Source organism: Zonotrichia albicollis, chromosome 2, assembly GCF_047830755.1.
Source record: "Zonotrichia albicollis isolate bZonAlb1 chromosome 2, bZonAlb1.hap1, whole genome shotgun sequence".
In the NCBI taxonomy this organism is placed as follows: Eukaryota; Metazoa; Chordata; class Aves; order Passeriformes; family Passerellidae; genus Zonotrichia; species Zonotrichia albicollis.
This window is the reverse complement of record NC_133820.1, coordinates 98068833-98092981: the sequence shown is the minus strand read 5'-3', so window position 1 is coordinate 98092981 and position 24149 is coordinate 98068833. Positions and strand designations below refer to the sequence as shown.

At 37.3% G+C, this 24149-nt stretch overlaps 1 protein-coding gene across 1 annotated transcript in view; it reads right to left on the bottom strand.

The window, feature by feature from the left end:
- The window catches only part of ATP10A (ATPase phospholipid transporting 10A (putative)), a 109029-nt gene that overhangs the window by 17686 nt on the left and 67194 nt on the right, over window positions 1-24149 (bottom strand). The window contains exons 6-12 of the mRNA XM_005486407.4: window positions 22150-22283; window positions 20304-20556; window positions 10704-10921; window positions 9003-9197; window positions 6974-7535; window positions 1580-1683; window positions 1282-1408 (exon numbers count right to left, since the gene is read on the bottom strand). Of these exons, the coding sequence (XP_005486464.2) occupies window positions 1282-1408; window positions 1580-1683; window positions 6974-7535; window positions 9003-9197; window positions 10704-10921; window positions 20304-20556; window positions 22150-22283 (1593 nt within the window). The remainder of the gene's footprint in view (window positions 1-1281; window positions 1409-1579; window positions 1684-6973; window positions 7536-9002; window positions 9198-10703; window positions 10922-20303; window positions 20557-22149; window positions 22284-24149) is intronic.

Genomic DNA, 24149 nt, shown 5'->3' with positions numbered 1-24149 from the left:
TAAATCATAAATCTGTTGACCATGATGTGACAGTAAAATGTGCATTTTCATGCTTTCAATGCATCTTTCTACCTGTTACAAGACACTGAGTATCTGTTTTAAGCTTACATAAATCAATTGACTGAGACAAGATTTTCATATATATGAGAAGTGGCAAAAAGGCACTGAGGACCAAGCTCAATGTCACCACTGGTACATCAGTGTTCCACTGAGTGTCATAGAGACTTCAATGTGAGGAAATGCAAGCCCTGCCACTAGCAAATGAGGAAGTGACAGACATACAAGTTACCTGGAACAACAGGAAAAACAAAACAAACTTTTCTCAGCTAATTATTTCTTCTATGATTCTTCCTTGAAAAAAAGGAATTAACAACAGAAGTCCCCTTAAGTCTGAGCACCAGTCATTTACATGAAAACACATTCTTAGGGAAATCTTGGGAAAGCTATTGCTATCCAAATAAAGAAAAATATATTCCATACTGAATTTTTACTCCCACAACCTAATGATGACGGATCATTGCAAGTTACAAACCACAGTACAAGTTACTTAGGGAATGACTGAACTGATCGACTGATCATTTACTACTGGCCAGAGCTCACTGTTTTTCTTTTTTTTTTTTTTTTTTTATGTTGAGGCTCAGAGATCTGTAGTAGACGCATTAGAAGTTGGGTGAGGTGGATCTGTCTCCCAGATCCATGCTGGCAATTGGTGAACATCTTTCAACATCTCAGCTCAAAAGAGTATGATTTACCTCTTGCAATACTTTTTTACATACACTGTTTTTAACTGGAACCCCTTGCCACAGAATACACAGGCCCTGAGTGCATGTGCTGAACCTGATGTATGTGAAAGTTGACGCCTCTCACAAATGCAGTTTGTGAGCTTTGCTTTGTGTGTCTCTGGTGCCCCTGGAGTTAGGGAAGTCTCCAACACCTTGAAGCAGCACTGAACTAATGAAATTCTGTAGACACCTTGGGCCAAGTCCTCCTCTTCTTTAAAGCAGCAGTTCCCATTTAGGATATTGTGTCAAATTCATCCCTGCTATTACTCCACTTACCTCACCAGTGATAAAATGAGGAGGAGCAGGAAAACAGGGTATGTCTTTTATGTTAATTATATCCTATTCCTTTGTGGTGCTGCATGTGACAGTCATGATAAAGTCCCACGAAAGCCAATTTCTATACTGTCAGAAACAATTTAAGGGAAAGGACGGATTTCATAGCCAAGCTTTCAGAATTTTTATCACATTTTAATTTCATGTCCAGCTCTCATTTCATTACCTAGCAGATGCAGATTCCTCTCTAACCGCAGTGCTGACTGAAACAGAAGTTCTTCACGATTTTCAATAGAGGATTCTGCTTCTAAATGAGTTTTTAACCAACAGCCATACTCTTCCTTGCTGAGAACCTGTTACAAAGAGTATGTGAGGGCAAAGTCAATACGATGCAAAGGCATTCATACTTTACTGAATAAAATGAAAAAGAAGTTAGGAATCAAGAACAATAAAATAATAAATACCTTCAGTAATCTTTGTAAAGACTCTCCTTAAAAACTAAGTAAAAGCCTGCATTTACTTACTCTTTTTGCAATACAGAGAGTCCGCAGCCCATCTACAGCATAAAGATTAAGGTAATTCTGGGTTTTGCTTCGTATTTTTTTTTGATGTTTGCCCCGAGGGTCATCTAGATAAGAATAAAACCATAAATTACTTGTTGAAAAATAACAGCAGCTGAATTGCCTCAGAGAATAAAAACTTGTATACAGTGCTTACCGTACCAGCACTTTATAACTGATACTTTTAAACATGTGTTGATATTTCCTGGGAAACTCAAGTTGTTTGTTTTTTTTTTTTAATCTTTTTGTTCACTTTTCTGTTTTCCTTCTTTTAAAAAGTCACTGTGAATGTACGTGAGAAAGACCTTTATTCTACTCCAGTATTTCTTTCACCTGAGTATTTAAAGAAATCATGATAATCTTCACAGCAAACAATACTTCAGAAATAGAAGTATGATTTCAAATACGCTACTAGCAAATGTTTTTTCTGCTTCTCCACAGCTCATCATGTGCAGAAAAACAACACTTAAAAATAGCACTCAGTCTTCCACCAAGGCTAATATCTAGAAAGAAGTGGAAACAGTGCTCTGTTTAGAATATCTAAGTGCATGAAGGTCCTTTTGTCTGTCACTGCTGTACTGATACTTCCTATCAGGCTGAATCAATGCAAGAAGTTCTGGGTGTGACTGTGATTTCATTTAGAGCAGAATTTGTACTTGCAGACCTCACAGCTAGCTTCTACCTTGGATGCATCAGCAAGATTTCCACTTAGCTTTACCCTTCACTTAAAGCCATGTGTAACTACTCAAAATGAGGACTGAGCATCTGTTTCTTTTCTCTCTTTAGCTGGGACTGGTGTAGTGTGCTCACTCTGTGATCAACACAGAGTACTAAATATGATGGCAGCACATTTTGTTCCATCTTATTACATGAAATAATGTCTCCAAAAATTAAAAACAAGCGATAATGCATCTTTTTTATCATCTAGGATTGTGACAAGTTCATTAAAAAGCTACTGTAGTAGTAATCTTTAATAATATGAATTTCAAGGTTAGCACTTCAATAAAGGTACAAGGGGGTAAATTTTTAGATTGGAGCCATTGAGTGAGAATGACTGGTATCTTCTGGCAGGTTTCCCTACTCCCTGATGTGATACACTTTTTTTTTACTAAAGTCTGAATATTTTGGGGGGATGTAGAATTATCTCTGGATATAATTCTGTAACTGGAGCTGTCTCTTAAGTTCACTATTTGAGTTACTGGTACCTGCACAGTAACCAGTCCCTGAGTCAGGTGACCACTCCTCACTCCAAAGTCTGGGCACCTCAAGAGACCTACTATGTACAGCACTGAATGTGCTGATGTGCTCTCATACTGAGAGCCTGAGGGCACTGTGCCACTATACTAAGCACTTAATACAGGTATATATATTTTCAATGCATAAGTATCTTACTGTTTATACTTTTCAGTGCCCATTTACCCACTGTGCACTCATACTGAATTTGATCTTGCTATATGTTAACTGCATACGTATATCTGTCTATAAAGTTACATAGCATTCAGCACTTTCATATTTATACAGCAGCAGAGTGCATAATTGGGCTTCCACATGCTCCAGGACAAACTCATACATGTATTGACTTTGTAGAAATAAGGGAACGATGCGTTTAGAATCCAAATATTTGGTTTTTGTTCCATTTATCTCAACCATGTATCAGAACATTTAACTCACTGTACAACTAATGTCTCGCCTTTAAAGACTTTTCTGTTCTCTCTAGGTCTGCAAATCTGAGAGTATAGGTACATAGTTGTTCCTAAGGGAATCTGCAAAGATTGTGGTAATTCCTGCATATGTTCATTTCAGCTCCATCTGATTAAGGTCATGTGGTGAACACTGACTGGTAGGAATATTCTCATGGGCCTGTCCATCTACCTATTAATACTACCTATGTTATCACGGTTGATTGTCTCAAAGGGACAATACAGATATATTATTCCAGAAAGACATTCCTACAAGTATTGTTTGCAATTGGAAAGCCCTTTCTTACACTATATATGGAAATAGGCATATGAGGAACCAGCAGCCTAACACAGTTTCATTTTGCTATTTTTCTCTTAGTGCATTATAACCTTTTTGGTACATGTGACTTTGCTGTATAATGTAAGGGGTTTTTTTTCTGGGAGAAGTATTGAAGTAAAACTTCTTTGAGGCTTCTTGTATTAGTGAGGTTTTTTAAACTTTAGAACAATAAAGCAGGCAAGTATTCTTCCCAATTTATTGTGATACATTAACATTCTAGAGAAAAATGCAATATTTTTTGCATATCCCACACAAAATTATGTTACGGGAGTGGCTATTTCAGTGGCTCGCTGGCTTCAAATGATGCAAACTTCAATAGGTGCTTAAACACATCAAAAGCTGTTTCTATCCCTTTAAGGTTAAGTGGTGTCAATAATTTCAGATCTGTCTAAATACCACAGGTGCTAATGCAGTGATGATAATGTTAAATACTCATACCTCCTTCAATGAACAAAGACAGCAACTCTCTACAACTAGAGATGTGTATACTATTTTCTGTGCAAGTTCTCATTTCCAGCATACCAATGACAGCTAAAGCCCCTTACAGCTGTTCATAAGCCTTATCAGTCCCATCCTGAGATTTATCTTGTGCTCAGAAGTTAGGACGAGGGAAGGGATCTCATGCAGACAAAACCCAGTTGCGGAGATGCTTTTTTTTAGCTGGGACGCAGTGTCTGCTCTGAGCAGTGTGACCACATGCCCCATGTCACTGTTTTTACAGCAAGAAGTCGCCTCCAGAAGAATGACAGAGAGCTAGTAGCCTTCTGCTTCTTCATTTCCTTCCATAATCTCCAGCTGCAGCAAGGCAGTGCAGTCATTGTTTTCTCAATGATTTATGTTCACAGCTCCTGTGCGAGCTGGGTATTGACTCAAACAGTAACTTTCTTATTTATGAACATGGTGACTGTCGAGATAAAGTGAAAACAATATACTCTTGGGAATCACTTCAAGGCTTTTGGAAATATCTGTTTGCTATCAGAATACACTAGGTTCCACAGTCTTAACTAGATATGCAGTCAGAGCAAATGGAGTCAATCTTTTTAAATTTTGAGGCTCATGACAATTTATACTTTTCTGTAAGACACAAGGAAGCTAAAACATAATACTTCTGCTTCTGATTTCAGGCTGCTTCTCTGATCATATTCTAAAATACTTATTCTTCCAAATGTTTCATGCCATGTGGTGTTTGAGCTGGGAGATTACAGACATGGTGCTGCCTTGGTCCTTCAGTCTAAGGGTAGAAGTTTCAAGACACATGCTTAACTAGTGTACAGTTCACATGTCCCTAAAGCACTAAGAGAGCAAAGACCAAGTTGTGGAATTAGCTGTCGTGTCCATTCACTTTTTAGTCATTTCCTTAAAATGATAAATGACTGAATTCTTGTAGCATTACATCTCCTCTCACACACATGTTCCACCATCACCAGTGAACTGGATAAAACCAATGACAGATCCCACAATACAGATAACAGCCACAGCATAAATCTTTTTAGGCTCCTTCTACATCCATTGACACTAGGATACTTAAGGCAGAGACAGCAAATTCAGTTCCAGGCGTGAAAGATACTCAAGAGAAATGTCAAATGCTTTACAGACCGATCTGCTGAAACATACAGAATTACTGAAGCCAGCAGGGGCTTAAGACGACTAGAAAAAACAAGGGGAACTGCTTATGGTGTTCTAGTGGCTGCACTTTACATTGCTTGCAAAAGCAAAGCACACCAGAACTCAGAGTTCAATTTGGGCTAAAGAAACCCCAAACAAACAAAAACCCCAAATCAAAACAAAAGACTTCCTGCATGACTTCAGAACCACTTTCAGTTTGCTTCCCTGTAATGATGGTGGAATCTGTATTTGCCCAGCTACAGACACTGCTCATTCCCACAGTGACTTTCAGGAACTCTGCTTCTTCTCTGGCATATATGACATTTGATGATGTCACCATTTTTTAATTTTCTAGCTGGCCTTATGGTTTTTACCTAGGTGGGGCCTAGACTTGCCTGAAATTTCTCTGAAAATTCTGTAATCCATTGAGTCTACTGTGAATAGACATTGTAGCTTTGAACACAGTCTGTTATATGGCAGCAAAAAATTTAAGATCTGGCATAAATTATCTTTTCTTTTCTAAATGTTCAGTTCTCATTCTGAGAAACTCATTTCCAATCATTATTTCTTGGTATTAGAAATTTTCAGTGCTAAAGATTCTCCATTAGTAGTTTGGAAGGAAAGAAGTTTCCATACATGATCTACATGCCTTCTGTAACATCAGATCTTTAATAGAAAATAATTCATGAATACTTTGTTGTTAGTTGAGGACAAGTTGTTCTTAATTTTTTTTGGCTTAGCTTTGATTTATATGGCTGAAACCAGAAAACTAATGCCAACATTTTTTCTGTGTTTCATTAAATTAAAATTACACAGTGTAAGCCTTTCACAATTGTTTACTCCAACTAATGTCAAAATAACCACGAAGTCAATGCTTTAGTGAAACATGGGAAGTACCTTTAGCACTCTGGGGCTCTGTCCATTCATATTGGGGTAATCTTTAAACACTGCATGAAATTCAGTGTTGAAAATACAGTAAATTAGATGCAAACTGATTAATGCAAAGTGAAACCCATGAGTTTCCTTTAACTTCTAAAAACTTACAGGATTCTTCTTGAAACCAATTGATTACAATTAGCTATTTAAAGTTGCCCCTGCTTCCTAGGACATTTGGGTACTCAAGAATTCTCCATGCTTTAGGGAAGTTCCATGTTCACAGCTACATGTCTGTTTCTTGCTAGTCAATTATGTATTTGAAGCCAAGATTTCTTGTCTGAACAGCATCTCTCTGTCTTTTGCCACAACCTTTCTGTTTTGATGGCTGATTGATTCACACTGCCCTTTAGCAGCATAGTTAAACACGAAAAAATGTGCTGCTTAATGCAACATATTTCAGCAAATGGATGTAAGGACTCACAAATGAAACAAAGGGAAATAGGAATAAAAAGTACTTCAGTTTCATATAAAATATTGAACTGTCCAAGCATTGCCAGGCAGGTTTTTCTAAAGAAATGTAAATTGCTTTGTCTGAGTTGTAAGAAATTCCTTTAAGATAAAGCTTGCAAGTAGAAGATCTTCTACAGAAATTATCTTCATTCTTGTGAAGTAAGGAACCAGTAATTTGTTACAGAAAATTTGCAATAATTACAAAGTATTATAAAAGAAGAGTAATGGTTGCCATTCTACAAAATTAAAAGCATGCAAATCTACTTGCTAGACAAGGCATTAAGATATTATGAGATCTTCAGCAATTGAGTGGCTCCCAACCCCCCCAAAGGTAAGTAAGAGGTGTACCTGAAGAGCAGGGGAGAAGAAGATCCATAACAACTGAATCTGCTCCTTTAGTGTAAACATTTATTTCATCTGTGAGAGGATGCCTGACCACTACTGACATCCTCTTCCTGACGGAGTCAAAGCCCAACGTATGTAATACTTCAAAGTTTAAGGTTCCCAGGTGAGGTAGCTCCACTGATACCTGGTCAGACAGCCTTCCAACCAGAGAACAGTTATATGCCCTTGCTGCATAGACGAGAGCAGCTTCATCCGGACTCTCTGCTTCGTAACGGAGTTCTCCTTCCTCAGGTGCGCCCCCCAAAGCTGTCCTGCCTTGCTGGGAGCTGTAGCCATTGTTATTCATCTGTGCAGAGTATGCCAGCTTCTCTTCCAGTTTTAATAAAGTGCTATCCGTAGATGTAGATGAAAGCGTGCTCAGACCAAATCTGTGCATTGATTTGCTTGTAGCTAGACTAGAGGAACTGCTGCTGTTAGATCCGGAGGTCAAGCGACTTGGAGTGAATCTTCGTATGAAGTCTTCAATGGTTTTTACTGGAGATTTTAGTTCAAATCGGTCTCTAACCTTGAGATGAAGAAAAGCCACCAATGAACAAATGCCAAAGAAAAGTTGAACAAGAATTCTGACACTGATAGTCAGTCTAAGCATCTCCAACTAAAGAGTACAATTTCTTTGAGGACAAAAAGTAACGGTATTTGTATTTTGAGAAACAAAAACAAATGGGCAACACTGATATAACAACAACAAAAAACTCACTTGAACTTTAGAATTATACCTGTGTGTGAAAGCACATATGTTTGTATTAAAACAGTTTTTTCTTCTTTCACCTCTTCAGCTACAACGAATGGACCAATGTTGCACCATCACCATCAGCAGTGCATACTAGAAGCTACCATTAGTATGAACTTGTCATCCTTCATGCATATTCAGAGAAGGTAGTGAAAGAAAAGTTAATGCAGTATTTTTCTATTGAGCAGGGTGGTATCTTGCAGAAGTAAAATTTAATGAGAATATGCCAACGTTGAAAATATTCTCAAAAGACACATGTTGCGACAAGTAATTTCCCCCGTCGCTTTTAGCATTGAAGCATTTTGCTTCAGACTTACCATTCATCTCAGTTCACACAAATCTGTTCTAAAGATACAGTAGCAACACTAGTAATAGCATATTCATAGTAATATATATTACATTATTGTATAACAGTGTAGCATTCCTGAAACAGCCAAACTGAGCATTCTCCAAATGTTTCCTTGGCACAAAGCCACATCATTTTGCAGACTAGTTCACTTTTTATTCCAATCTGGAACAGAAGCAAAGCGCAGAATTTTCTCCAAAATGGAAATTCCAGCTGCTGACGAGCTTTAATATTACATTCCATTATAGTTTTGTCTTACAGATCATCTTGGGAATGCATTCTTGAAAGTCTCATTCATCAATTACACTAGTTAAAGGCCAATTTAAGCCCTAACGATCATTATTTCTCATAATGAGCTTAAGATGCATCTTTTAAATAATTTGAAAGTTTTAAGTGATGTTTTTCAGGTATATTTCTCTTTTTAAACTTTTAAAAAGGGTCTCATCATTTTCTTAATTTAATCCAAATATATGAAATATTTATTCACTGACAGCTTATATCCCTTTCTGGTAAGTTTTGCACATTCACAAATTAGTTTCCACACATGCTTACATATTTATGCTTATTAAATTAATAAATTACAAGAAATCCGGAGAGTTTCAGAGGTATCCTGAAACTGTCAATGAAAGAATATCTTGTCATGGAGGCAAGTGAAATAGCTGACACACTCCATTCAGCTAATGCATTATTAAACTCACTCAGTTCTACAAGTCATCACCACCCTAGCTGTTTCTCAGTAGAACAGGAGGTTTTCATTTCCCTAGCTTACCAGAGATAATTTAGTCATTGGCAATAATTAATTTGATAATTTAGTATCAAGGCAAATATAATAATTTGATAATTTAGTATCAAGGCAAAAGAAGCCTGAACTCTTTTCTCCTTTTTCTTTAACTTACCTTCTGTCGGGGCTGATTAGGTGCAGTAACCACGACTGTGTTACAAATAGTCAAAGCTATGAAGAAGTCGAAAATGTCGCACAGTTCTGGACTCAGATGGGATAATGGCTGCTCGTGGCTCCTCATGACCTCCAGATGCTTTGCACATTCATTCACCTTTTCTAACAACCTAGGGTCAGGTGTGATGTCCTTCTCCTAGTAACAAATACCAGTGATTAATATCTGTGCTTCTACATTTCCAAAGCAGCAACATGCAAAGCATCCAAATTAAAGCAGCAACATTAAAGCATCCAAAGCAGTGTAAATATCAAGAGTTTTGGGGTGGCCTTACTCCACAGAGTAGAGGTGGAGAGAACTGTAACACACCCATTCTAGACAATAAACAGTTAACAATGAGCCTACTGGTAGAAATGATGTGAAATATTTATAGCAGCAATATTTATCTACTTTGGAGGTAGTGGAAAGGAAGAGAGTTACATCCTAATTTTCCTCCCTCTTTCCTGTTTAATTCAAGGCATTTATTATCTAATACTAAAGTATGGCACACTGCAGAGACCAGAGGTGTGGAAAAAATAGACAGCAATGACATTTAAAGTTTGGCTTTACATCAGCACAAGAAAATAAAACCATCTTGAATCGTTTCTTAGAGAACAACAACCATCCACACATTTGAAGTTAATTCATGAGGGTTTTTTACATTGAAACATTGAACCCTTTCAAGTCTATTTCATCAGTATTTTCCACTTATTTAATATAATTCTTGTCAGAGCAAACTCCAGTATTTTGTAACAGAGGGAGGCAAGGATACAAAAGATTAAAAGATAAACTGATCTAAGCCTCTTTTCTCAGTAGAATATTATCTCTTGATGCTCAGCAGCTGATGAATATGAGCAACCAAAGAACTCCATGTATAAAATCTGCAGCTTGGAATTTTATCAAAAGAGCTTACTCTTCTTGAATGAAATTAAGAAATTCACCAGTGCAAAAAACATCTTTCTTTGTCTATATTTGTAATTTGCTTTAAGGGTGAATTTTTGTCAACAGTGCAACAATGCAAAATCCCTGAATAGACACAACTTGGCTCCTCTCTCCTCTTATTACCTTTTAGCTGATGTAAAACTTAGAGTCACAGCAGTATAAAATAAACCAAATGAAGTTGTAAGGACATAAAGTCACCAACATTTTGAAATGTAAAGACGTTTAGTTTTCAAAATACAACACATGCAGTCGACTGATAACTACTGAAACACACTAAAAATTATGCTATGGTGTATGTCAACAGTGTCTAACAATTGTAATACATGGTGTCCACCCCAGCACTTGATAGTTTTAAAATTCTCTGACAAAACAGAAAATAATTTGCATATGCAAACAATTCAAGTCCTTGACCTCAATGTTATTCTGAGCTTCTGTAGATAACAGGAAGACATGCATTTTCTTTCCAAACTCAAATCATAACTCAAACCAATGTTTCGGATTGTCTTTACCTTCAGCTTTTTTGTGCAGACAAGGCATTTAGATAAGATCTATGCCAACACTTCATTGTTTTTGCACAAACAGCTGTAACTACAGAAGGAAAACACCAAGATGAAATCTATAAAGAGTCACACAATATGCTATGGATTTCTTTGCCTTTTTCTTTCCAAGACATGGCTCTATTACAAGATACAGGACACTGTGCATTTAGTTCTCATGAATTACCATTGGGCTGCTGAATGCAGTGTGCTTCGAGAGTATGCTGGCTCTTTTTGCTTCAGCTCTGCTCCCCGTGCGCCGGTGGGTTTTGGTGCTCTGGCTCCTGTGAACCACTTTGATGCTCTGATGGCTGCAGATACTGTCCCGCTGGGACAGAGTTCCTCCTTTTGGGGCTGCCTCTTCTTCTTCTGAATCAGGTTCTTGGTACATTGCTAAGCGTTTGGCTATCAGTAAAAAAAAAAAGAGGGACAAATGTTGCATATGTTAAAAGTGGCTTAGAAAGAGGGAGAGGGACATGGTGACTTTTTTTCAGGTGATCTGATTTTATATTATGCTGTGCTTTCTCAGTAATAATCTCCATTACCAGGAGATATAGTGTAGTCTTAACTGAATGGTAGTATCTAATGGAGGATGCAGATAACATAATTAGAAATGTAACACAATGCACTGTCTCCCTTATCATCACATTCTCTCTGAAAGGCAGTTAGATTATGCAGTAATTCAGTGCATCCCTGAAGACTATTCTCCAGCTCTGCCTGATGAAATCAACCAAATAATTTGGTCTTCACTTGAAATCTGAGTAGGAAATAAACAATCCAGAAATTTTTCATGTCATTTCCGACACAAACTTCCAATTAAGTATTTTCCAGCCAAAATGCCACATCTACTGAGTACCAGTTCCTGACACCTGAAATGTACCCAGAACACCACACCTACAAAGCACTACTGGTTTTGTTTTACACGCAGAGATGAGGTACAGGGCCATTTGCTGCAGAGTGGAGATATGAACCTAAATTCTAGCCTAGCATCAAAACCACTGTGGAGCCTGTGCCTTCTTCTCTGCATGACAGGACAATGCTGCATGCAGTATGAAAAGCAGGGGAACCTCACCTACTGCAACACTTGTTCCTATCACCATCTGCTGCAGTGACCAATTCCTGGTTTACACAGAATGAGTTTTTCCAAATGATATATTTTAGATGAATATTTCCTCAGTGAAGAATCCAACCAAGCCAATTAATGCCAGAAAACAATCCTGGCAGTTGGCTATAGAGAAATCAAAAAGGAAACAGAAAGCAAAGGTGTGAAACAGCTGTGGAATCCCACCCCTCTAATGACAGGCTGTACAAAAGCCTGTTGTACAGGCTATATACAAAAACATGTACAACATATTTTTTCATTCCTAAAGACCATGGACATTTAGTGTCTGGGTGATTCATTAGGCAGGCAAATGCCACTCTAACAGCTATCTATTTATTCCTTTATTATGTATTCATTGAAAAGTTTTTCATTATGCTTCCAAAATAATCCACACCATACAGTACAAGTTACATACTTGTGGCTCAGTTTGTTTCGGTTCTCCAGTGTAACAAATTAGATTTTCCTAATAGCAAATGATAAATCACTAGCATGTAAGTTAATTATTCAGGCCTTTAACAAACAAAGAAATTATTTCAAAATACTTCCTGAGAATAATCTTGCATTTTATAGGGTGAGTTTGGCACACGATTGCTTTTAATGTAGCTAGCTTTACAAACAAAGAAAAACCCACCCTCACTATCCACTGCAATTTCCAAACATGTTTTAGCTGTCAAAAAGCAGCTGGAGGAGTTGAAAGCAGACCACACACAGTACATGGTGATAGCTCTATCACTACAGGATTATGCATCAGAGGTTTTTTCAACTCCATTTGAAACACGTATAGGCTTTGTCTGAAATCCAGGAAACGGGAGTTTCTCAGTCCTGGCTGTGTCTGCTCACCTGGTCACTGCTCTAACTCTGTGCCCAAGGATGAAACTCTTCCACTGCACTCTGGCTCCTCCTGGCAAAAAATTCAGACCATGGATGTAGAGTGGACCATAGCACATTTGGAGACAGAACTTCTGCCCTGCAACTTGAATAGAGCTCTGCAGCCCAGGTCCTGAGGCTGATGTGAATGACTGGGGAGTCTCCTTCATTAGCATTACTTGGTGGGATACATGTTCCTCTGTGTCATGTGGCAGGAAAGAGGTTGAGCAACATCATGTTCACTGCTGTGTAGGCAGCTGCTCCTTGAGGCACACAGCTTCCAAGAGAATACCACAGCCCTGCTGCCTTTTCCTTTCAGGACCTGCCTAGTTCTCTGATTTGTATTACAGAACCTACAGGACAGCTCAAAGAATTAGGGAGGCCACTGCTCGCCTTGGCCCTTTTGTTGCATGGTAATGAGCTACAAGTAAATGAAGTTCAAAACCAGCCTCAAGCAGAGCTGGTGCCACATATGGACATGGCCACTCTCAGGAAAAGCATAAGAAAAGTTTGGATTTGCCACAGGGATAATATTTTCACTATAGATGCTGGACATTTGAATGCTAGAGAGAAATCTGAGCTGCTTCTTGTCATAACAGGTAACATCCCTTGACAGGGAAAGAGATGTTACAATTACTTCAGCTTTGCAAAATGTGCCACTTAGTTGGTCCAACTCCCTTATAAGCAGAAGTTTTTTTAAAAAGGATACATTTTCTTTAATAATCACACCTACTTTAGGTTTCTGCTCTGAAAATATGTCTTGAGATATAAGACCTCAAAGATCCTGAAATGAATATAATTTTATTCCCTGTGTAAAAACCCTATGGTTAAGCAGAGAATGCATTTCATGTACAATACATTTATGCCGGCATACCATATCTCTGGATTCCTCATTGCTCTTTCTTCTATTACATCCAAACATATTTTGTTTATTCAACATAGCAAAAGCTGTTTCCTAATGCAGCAGTTTATTTATTAGCATTACACTGATAGTGTGGTTCTTTTTAGTCTCTATAATAATAGCTATCTCTTGCTCCCTATACAGGTTTTATTGTAACACATCCATTTAATTGTCCTTGCCCCTGAGAAAAAGGAGGAAAAGGGAAAGTAGGAACAAGACTAGAATCTCATTTAACCAAATCAAATGCAATTATTTTGATACAAATGGTGTTATTTCAGTTTATACCAAGGGAAACCTGACAGCAACAACAAAAAACAAGCCTGAGCACCTTTAAACATTTTCTCAAGTGCAGTCTTACACATTATGCAGCAAGAATGAAAGAGTTTAAAGAAATAATGAAGCGCGGTTCAATCGTTATGCTATGGCTGAGGTTCACACTGCTTCAGCTGCACAGTGCGTGCCTCTCTGGGAACATGCTGTTCTCTCCACCCACTCAGCTCCTTCCAATTGAGAACCTTTTCCTGTGAACATTATAACCTGAGAGACATTGTTGTGGGATACTTTTCAGTTTCAGCACTAAAAATTGATGGCCTTGATCGTTTTTTCTATCCAGTTTCTTATTAAGGGCAAAGACACAAACAACTTTGGTAACAAAGCAATGCAATTTATGAAAGTCAGATTGCACTATCCTACTCCACTTTATATTTATGACACAAAGAAGAAACAACAGTTAATACTTATTCCATTAACCTTCTTTTATCTTTCATAAGACTGCAGAAGCTATAAATAAAACTCCTGTAATAGCTGTCAAGTATTGAGAAGAGAAATTATTTATCTTCTTGAAGATAAATTCTTTAATTTTAAAAATCCTTTTCTGTAATTTCATTTTTATTTTGGGGTTTTTTTCTGTTTTACCTTCCATGCCATATATGCTCTATGACAAGGAGCCCATTTCTCAGGCTGACAGAGACTGTTGCCACACAGCCAGATGTTCCACTAACTTGAAATGTGAGATTGGGAACCTGTAAAGAATTTCCCTTCAAGCAGCATGAAACTGCAGACCCCTCAAGCCAGGATACTTAAGCTGTCTCATTGTGTGGGCACTATTTCACCATGGAAAAATTCCATTTTGCTTCAAACCAGTCAATAAGGCTGCTACTGAACTGTCACTAAGTAAATCTGTATGTGCAGCACTTACACCATCACACCCCCTTATTTACTTATTATTTTATAAGTGCAAGTTTATTTCACTCTGAAGTGCACTCTAGTGTCTACATAAAGATCGAGAGAAGCAGCTAGAATGCTATAAATTTGTACAAGTTGGCTAACATAATCTTAACTTATTTTGCTAGAACTTGACCATAAGAGTAAGCCTTGAGATAAGAAAGCACCAAGATTTCCCTTCCTTTAACCTTTTGACATTCCCAGGGGCTTAATAACCTTAAGTCCTTTATTAAGAACCCTTTACTCAGAAACTGAGATGGTTCCTTTTTTTCTTGAGATTTTTCAGAGAAAATGTCAGTGTAGGTATATGGTTGGAGAGAAGTAGAGAAGTAGTACTTGTCTCTAGGGATGAGTTATTCTGTCTTTTATAGGATTTAAAGTGGGGCACTCACTCCCTATGTACTGAGTTCTACATTGCTCATACTGGCTCTCTCCTTAGTTACCAATTAGAAATTTTTAAAAAGCAGTAAGAAAGGTAGAAAGAAACTACAAAAAAGTTACAGAGAATGCCTGAAGCACCCAGTTCTGCTAAAGATTTTCAGCTTTCCAGGAAAGGCTAGATGGACTATTCTGATTTCTGAAGCTCGTCAGATGTTAAAGGTGGCAAATGAGAAATCCCTTTGGAAGCAACCACTGCATTTATGGAGAAGGTTTTTCAATTTCTATATCCTAAAGAAAAAATAATTCCCTAATATGGCTGGACTATGCAAGCTATGTTCTCATGACTGCACACAAAAAGAGTGAGAAAATTCCACTACAAAACAGCCCCCTGAAGTAAGAAAGATTTTTTTACCATAATGTATTTTCCTATAAAAATTAGTTGCTAGCCAACCTTCATCAAGAAAAACTGGACAGCAGTAAGAAACTCATTTCTCTCAGATTTAGTGATTGAGAAACTTTGTTAAACAAGAGAAAATCACTGAGGTTTTTATCATCTACCTTCACTTCCATAAAATTCTCTTATTGTTATGTTGTCTATAGTTTTTTCAGTCATTGGAAGGAAAGGGGAGGAATTCAAAGAATGAAAAATTCAGATTTTTCAGATTTGTGTGGTTGTATTCATGGAGATTCAATTTGTGTTTTGTCAGCAGCTTCATACAATGGGTAGCTAAAACTAGAAAAACAGAGATCACATCCCATAGGCAAGAGGGTGATTAATGCAGCATTTGGAAAACAACTACGACAAATGTCAGGCCAAGACCATCTGGTTGTAGCTAAATCATGTAAGGACTTTCAGAAGCACAGTGGGCTTTTGGACACCTACTGTCTCTGGGATTAGCAGGCAGACTTGGGGCATGGCCAGCTCTAAGAATTGTTAGGAGCTGCCTCCTAGTCTGAAAGAAGAGTGCTGGTATGGTCATGCAATTTGACATATAGGGAAACAACACATTTTCTCCTTTTTTTTATGCTAACATGTTTTGGGCTAGAAGGTACTACTGATTGGAAGAGTAATTCTGGCATTTAAGCAGAGTATAGTGCCAATGGGCATTCTGTAAATACCCAAGACACTTATGAATGGGAAAATCATTCTTCTACATGGAGTGGTCCATGGCATACCCTGCGCCTAAATTAACACTCTGCCAGCCAAGAAGAACCTTTGGAGAAGATAGTATCATACAGACAGGAGGTGGGAATTCTCTCTGTCTGTACAGAGAATTCTACACCACAGAGAAATAGCTACGATGGTACTGGAGAACCATCATAGATGTCTAAAAAAAACCCGATAAATTACATCCCAGAAATGTTTAATTTTCTCCAGTAACTGTAAACTTATCAGATTACTATCCTTCATGCAAATATCAGCAATCAGGCAACTAGTATCCCATCCTTGTGAATACAGTCTCCACTGAAACTTAATGTGCAGTGCAAATTCCCATAGTTTGATCCAAATCAGTGCATAATCCACCACCAAAATACTGTAAATTACCTCAACAGTGATGGGTATTTCATAGTGCTTCCATCATGGAACTATTATTACATATGCTACATTCCTGGATTCCTCTTCAGTGCTAAGCTTTTGCATAGCAGAACCTATGAGTAATACTTTGTATTACCTCCAGCTGATTCTGTCTCACACTAGTGCAATTTATTGCCCTCCATTATTTATGCTTTTGTCACCTCTTGTCTAGACTATAACAATGCAATACTCCTAGGCAAAGTGCCATCCAGCAGTCATAAGAAACTTGGAGCTTATAGAGAATTCTGGAGGAAAACGTTTTCTCCAGAACATTCATGAAAACCTGCTTCCCATGCCTAAAAATGTATTAAGTCTCACTCAGGGTTTCTGTTTTTATGTTAAAGCATGTAAAAATTGCTTCAACTCTGCACAAGGTCCACATAAACCTCTGTGATGAAAATCATAATTAACACATCCATGTCTGATGCAAAACAGAACTCTCCCTCATAATCATAAAGCTCACCTTTCACATGGGGAATTTATACAGCTTTGTGGTATGAATTTACAAGGAAAAAAAAGGATAGTCCCACCACTCAAGAAAAAGACATGCTGCCTCAAGTATTCCAAACTGAACACAGCATAGCACATACCTTTAAAGTAGCTCCCAACCCCCCAGAATTGTGTACTGCATGTGTAGGGAGAGGAAGAAGGGGAAAGATCAATCTACATGTCAGGGAACTCATGTGCATTGCTTAATGCACTCCCAAAGTGCAAGGAACTGAGATATGACAATGACAAATGCAGTATAGTAACAAGTAGAACAGAAAAAAATGGGATAATTTCTCATCAATCTGAATAAATTTTAGGGAGAAGAGCTTATAAAGCAGCATAGAGAAAATTTATGATGGCTATTCACAATCTGTTGGTTGAGTAATTAGCAGATATGCAGTAGTCCTAGATTATGCAGAAAAAAATGCTTTAAAAGAGAATAAGAGTTCAAAAGTTCAGAAATTTCAGACCTCAGTTTGCCAGTGTAGACATTACTCTCCTGCTCTGTGTGTGTGCATGGCTTAGCCCAAGAACATAGGGCCTCCAACTGACTTCAGTGGAAAACTTGCCAGAAAATCTTGCCATGGGAAAAAAAGTCTACTACATCTTAACCTTGTTCTTGGATATGGCTGAATGGTGCTGTTATAACTGAAATTTCTCTCCTAAAATTTATGCCTGAGGCAAACGTCTGGCATGACAAATTTGAAAGAATAGTTAAAAGTTTTGTCCAGCTATCCAAAACTGAAAACAGGATCTTATCATGAGCAGGGTCAAACAACTGGAATGACAGGCACTGCTACCCCACCATAGCAGAAAAACAACTTAAATGAAAGAGCTCAGAGCACGGTTATTTCCATCCTTAGACATCTACTTTTACAGTGGAAAATGACCTGTTATTGGCAGCTTTTGCATCCTTAACCATGTACAATAATTTTAAATTAACTTCTTCATCATATAGAGTGCTACTCAAAGTTTGATTCCAAGAAATAAACCACTGTGCAGAAAAAAAACCAACTTGGATATGTGAAGATGTAGTGTCATCTTTGAAACAGATCAAAAAAAGCAAAAGCATTTTACTTGATTTTCTAGCATATATGGCAGACTCAGATCACTCCCTAAGTGAAAGATTTTAGAATTTTCTATTTCACTAAATGTTCAGCAAAACCTGAGGTGCAGAGCAGGATGGCATCACTTATAATGTATACAGGAAATTCAGATACTCTGGTATAAGACATAGAAAAGTGGCTGACAAATAATTTGCAAGTAAGCACACAGCAATGAAATGTTGTTGATGCACACCCTAAACCAGAAAGAGCTGTGACAGACATTTTATCATACCTAAACAAGAAGGCTTCAGCAGCAGAAAAGATAACAGATGGTTATAAAATCAAACTGCAGAATAGAGCTAACAAAATACTTGAATGAAGCACAGTATTTATTATGGTATTTATACTGATTGTAGAGAACAAAATAAATAGAAACTATCACAATTTATATAAAGAATTATAGAGAAAGACCTATTTTCACTTGGAGGGAAAATAACAAAAGAATAAAATGCTGTGTAAATGTTCTGTGTCAATTTAAAAATTATATTTGTCCGAAATTTTATACTGACTGGAGTTATAATGAAGCCCAAACAAAGCCATAGGTGAAAAGAAGGACTGAAAAAAATCAATCAGTTTATGTATCTGACACTTTTGTTTGTACTTGCATTCACTCTGTTTTCTTTAACTTTTATATTGTAATCTGGAATCATAAGAGGAAAGCATGCCCAAAGATAGATTTCTGTTAAATTCACTAAATCTGAAGAAAAAAGATCTGAACATTCAATATTCAAACTTAAGGGCCTGAGTTCAGCTGACATATCATCAGATGATACCAAGCTCATAAAAATACCTTTTCTGAACTGTTTTAATTAGCAATAACATCATTCTTGAGAGGAAAAGAACACACTCTAAAATCAGTATAAACAAGCAAACAATCAATGGAAGAGAAGAAGCAAAAAGGAATGAATTATCAAGAGTGTCACAAGCAGATTTAGAAATCCAGTAACATTCTCTAAGTTCTAATTCTTTTCTCATTCTTACATACTGTACAGAGGTAGAAAGTCACAGGTTCTCCCTCAGTCCTTTCTGTAACACTTGTAACACTACCCAAAGGTCTAGTTTCTTGGAAAAAAAATGTGCCTTCAATGTAAGGTCTCAGTACTGCTTTAAAATAGAAGAAAAAAAAGAACAATCCACTACTTCAAAATATCTTTTTCCTGTTTAAGATCTTGTCATCTTTCTAAAGCATGTTTTAGAGTTCCCAGTCTATTTTGATTCTTTATCTTATTCTGTATCTTATTTGTGAGCTGAAATTCTCTAGTGTTCTTTGAGAAAACTTCCTAATCAGAGATCTTTATGTGTTGTGTAGAATAAGAAACTTATTTTTTGCAAACAAGAAAATTGTAGTTGTCAATATTTTCTTGCATACAGAATATGATTTGAAGAGTTAAGATCTGTTCTTTCAAAAATTATAATGACAGCATGTTAGAGAAAAATAGCACAAACTACAAACATCATAAAATAGGAAATTATAATTTTAAAAGGATGAAGAAATAACACAGGGATGACAGCTCTCACATTGCCTTGTGAAAAATACTAATCTTTTACTGTTTTAAGAGGCTGATACTTGAATGTGGATATTCCCTCCACTGCACTGTTCATAGAGCAAACATACCTGACACAGACACTTTTCACACAGGAGCACTGAAAAGACTCTGACAAAAGTAACATAAAATATGCAATTCTATCCAATTATGTTTCTTGTTAATATGAAAACTGGTATCTTTGCATTTATTTCTCAGTACAGAAGAATAATGTCATTGCAGGTATTCAATCAGACACTAATATGACTGTATGCTTTAAAGCGTTATTTTACACTGTATACTTAAACACACCAAAGAAGTGGGATACCAGCAGCACCATTCGATTTTCTTACATCAGCCATGCACTCAAGTGCTCTATTACATCAGGAGCTAAAACCAGAAGCTTTAAATGTCTCAACAACATAGTGTAGATATTACAGAACACTCTGATAAGACTGTCATTGCTAGCTGAACACAGCCATCGAGTTACACTGATCTGACAAGAGCTGTTAAATTTCTTTTGTTTTCCTTTTTGATTTAAGATTACAGCAGCTTTAATGACTACTCCAGTTTGCCCAAAGTACAACTGTTAGATAGAAAACGTGACCATGAGCTCACCGTTATCATCATGGGAATACTCTATTCCAGAAACAGTACATCTTCGGAAAACCATCTTGTTTTCTGTCAGTGTCCCAGTCTTGTCTGAAAAGATAAACTGCACCTGACCCAAGTCTTCTGTGATATTTAAAGCTCGGCACTGCAGCTGAGAGTCTGTTTCTTCATCATATAAATCTTTATCTTGATGAATAAAGTATACTTGGCAGATTTTAACTATTTCAATAGATACATACAAAGAAATTGGAATCAGAACCTAGAGAACACAAAAGAAAAGAATTAGGAGAAAACAAAAGCAAGAACACAATTATTAAAGCTAATTAATTTGGTACTAGATTGGAACATAAAGAGGGTATGTACTTTAAACATTTATTCTAAACTTATTATCATGTTTAAAGAGTTTATTTACTGTGTTAGATGACGAAAACCTATGGTGAATTGCAGAGCTGGAATGCATTATTATGTCTAGAAAACTGATTATCAAAACATGGACAGAAGCAAATATTTCTTAGGCTAATAAGCCGAGCTTTAAACTAGTTGGGGAAGGGAGAGAAAAAAAAATCCCAACCCAAATCAGACCATACAATCAGAATACTGTAGATGTGAAAGGACTGAATAAAATTGTTCTGCATAATTTACAAATTCACAAATTCACTTTGCTTGAATACAAGAAACAAAGTGAGAAATGTTAATCTTTTCATAGGAGCAATATCTTTGGCCTTGACTTTTGTACTGCAAATTATTTGAATGAAGATCACATTTTATAAGTGCTGAAGAAGGAGAGATGAAAATATTTTCAACTGTTTCTTGAGGATTGTCAAAACTACATAAAATATCTAATTTTTACATGAGCTTTTCTCTGCAGATTTTTTTCAGGATAGAAATACCTGACTGCATACATTGTTTAGTTTTCTGAATTAGATACGTGGGAGAAATTATAGCATGGCTGTGGGTGGTGAATGTGGTCATTTAAACAAAAACTACAGTGAAATGTAGGTGTTTAAAGAAATCAGTGGTGAATTTTCTTAACCAGTATCATAACTCAGTCCCTCAGAGTACAAATTATTTTTACAGTCTTTTTCATTCCCTTTTATAAACAAGTTGCTGCCTCCAGTAAAGCAACCTCCTCCAGTGTCCCACTAGGCAAACTTCCATATATCTCAGTGACATGAGGATCTTTTACTTCTCTGAAATTAACCACCTCTACCATTCAAGGTGTTTCTCCTAGGGACCAAGAAACTTTTAACATAGTTTGTTACCTGGCTGACATAAGGTTTTGCTAAGAGAAATACATGTGAAAAGCTGTTAAAAAGTATAAAATTTATTTGCATAGCAGAACACTGTACCCCAAGTGGCATCCTCAGTCTTTGAGGTGCTGTTCTGCAGTAGTTAGATAGGAAGACTAAAGATTGTTTTCTGGTTCATGGGGTTGTTACTCCCCAGGTGCAGGACCCTGCATTTGCCTTTGCTGAATTTCAGGCACTCCTCCTCTGAGCATCTCTCCAGCCTGCCAAGGTTCTTCTGAAGGGCTGCACAGCCCTCTGCAGTATTGGCCACTCCTCCCAGCTTGGTGACAGTGAACTTGCTGAGGAGGCATCTGCCCTTCATACAAGTTATTGGTGAGTAAGTTAAACAACCCTGGGCCCAGTATTGAACCTTGGGGGACATCAGTAGTGACAGGCCTCCAAATAGACCCTGTGCTACTGATTACAACTCTCTGGGATCTTTTTAGCGCTTGATTAGCTTCTTACATGCCTTCGTGGTGAAATGAGTACTACGTATATTGCACATATGTAACTTTATTGCAGCCGACTAGGAAGAGAGGTGACACCAAGTACAACTTGATTACCTGGAACACTATGATCATTGTCAGAAATAAATACACTGAAGCTAAAACAGGTGACAAATATTTGCCATTGGGCCCTGGAACATCAAAAATTGGTTTCTTCTTCTCACCATACTGCCATACCCATAGACCATGACCTGCAGAAAAATTGGACGAGAGAAAAAAGCAAATTAACTCCAAGCAAAAAGGCTTCTGGTATGACTTTGTTCTTAAGAGTTATGTGGGAAATTGTTATTTGTTTTCAAATATTCTGCATGACTTCTGAAAAATGCCCCAAAGACATGGGTTTTTCTTCCTTGGGATTTGGAATTTGAGAAAGGGCTTTGGCTGTCCTTAAGCCATGCAAGACTAATTTCTCATAACTTTATCTAAATAAAGTGAGCTGGCTAGTCTAAATTAGTAGTTTAGACTGTTTCTGTCATCACCAAAGAAAACGACACGTCTTCAGAAAAAGATCTATTTCAATGATATGCTGTGTGAAATGAAAGGACTCAACTGACTGGACTAGATATATGTACCAGTCAGCTATCAGTAAACTAGCTTTAGAAGAAACTTTAATTTCACTGTGCAAATTATATCCACCACATGCACAGAACTAATGAAATAACAGTATCAACAGAGTCAATATCATGGACGCTGAGGAATGAAGAGCAAAAGAAATTACATGTTGTGCTCAAAATGTTTTCTTTTTTTAATTGACTGTGCTGATAGATAAATAAATATAAGATTTTTATTATTTTGGGAAAATTACATTCTTGGTAGAGAGACAGAATGTTGCCTTTTTAAGTATAGCACTAAGATTTAAAATCCTAAAATCCCTAAAATGGTATGCCTGATGTTTTTAAGGCGTAAAAAACAAAGAAGAATTCTTCTGCAACAAAAAGCATTCAAACTATCACTATATAGTGAAAATTTTTCTGATTATGAAAATCAGAAATAAAGGACAAAGGTCTACTATAAAAATAATCTTCTGTAAATCATCCTTTGACAAGATCCTTTACATATTGATGCATAAACCCAGTACTGAGTGCTTGAAAAATAAAAACACATAAGTGAGCACATTATTTTGTTCCTATCCTATCAATATGAGATCACACACATGATGTCTTTATCGATGTATATATTTTTATTCTTGAGAGCAAAAACAGAAAGCTCCACACCGAGAATGACCTACATTAAGGTTTGTTTTATAAATGTCCTTATATTTTCGAAAGAATCAAGTGTTATATCTCCAGTTATACTTTACAGACAGAAGGTAGAAATGGCCTCATTTCTACAGAGCACCAGGCAACTCAAAGGGTTGGAGCAAATTTATTTCCAGCTGTTTGCGGCTGTCAGCACTGCGAGCAGTTTGCTCCGGCCCTCTGCTGGCGGCTCCCAGCCCTGTAGCAGACGGGACAGAGGGGAAGGTGCACTTGTCACCTACTGAGTGCCACCTCGGGGAGCCCCAGCAAGGCTGAAGCCACTCACAGGGGACACCCACTGCTGCTGCTGCTGCTCTGGGGACACCGCACAGGGCACACTGGCAGGGGGGACAGCCGCAGGCAGCCTCACCACGACACTTCAGCCCTGAGAACTGGGCTCCCCAACATTGAAACTCTACAAAAATGGGTCATGAACTCAGTGGAAACAAATAAGCTGGCTGGTTCAAAACTGGAAATATTCATCTTTAAGCATTTAACAATACCTGGAAAAAGGCACAAAGAGATATATTACAGTGGCATAAGATTGTTATTAAACTACACCATGGTTGTTAAGAAACATTCTGGTGTTTATGCCACATGACTCACATGCAAACATTACAGAACACACAAATATTAAGGAAATGGAATTCACATGCCGTATATAATTTTTTTTGGTGCCAAATGTAAAACTCAATTCTTTCTCACAAATGAACAGAAAAAAGGCCTGAGGAGACATAACCTGAACTGCAGCATTTCCTTAAACACTCCCAGAAGTTTAGAGAGTATTCTGCTTGGATTTATGCAGACTTTTGCTTATTT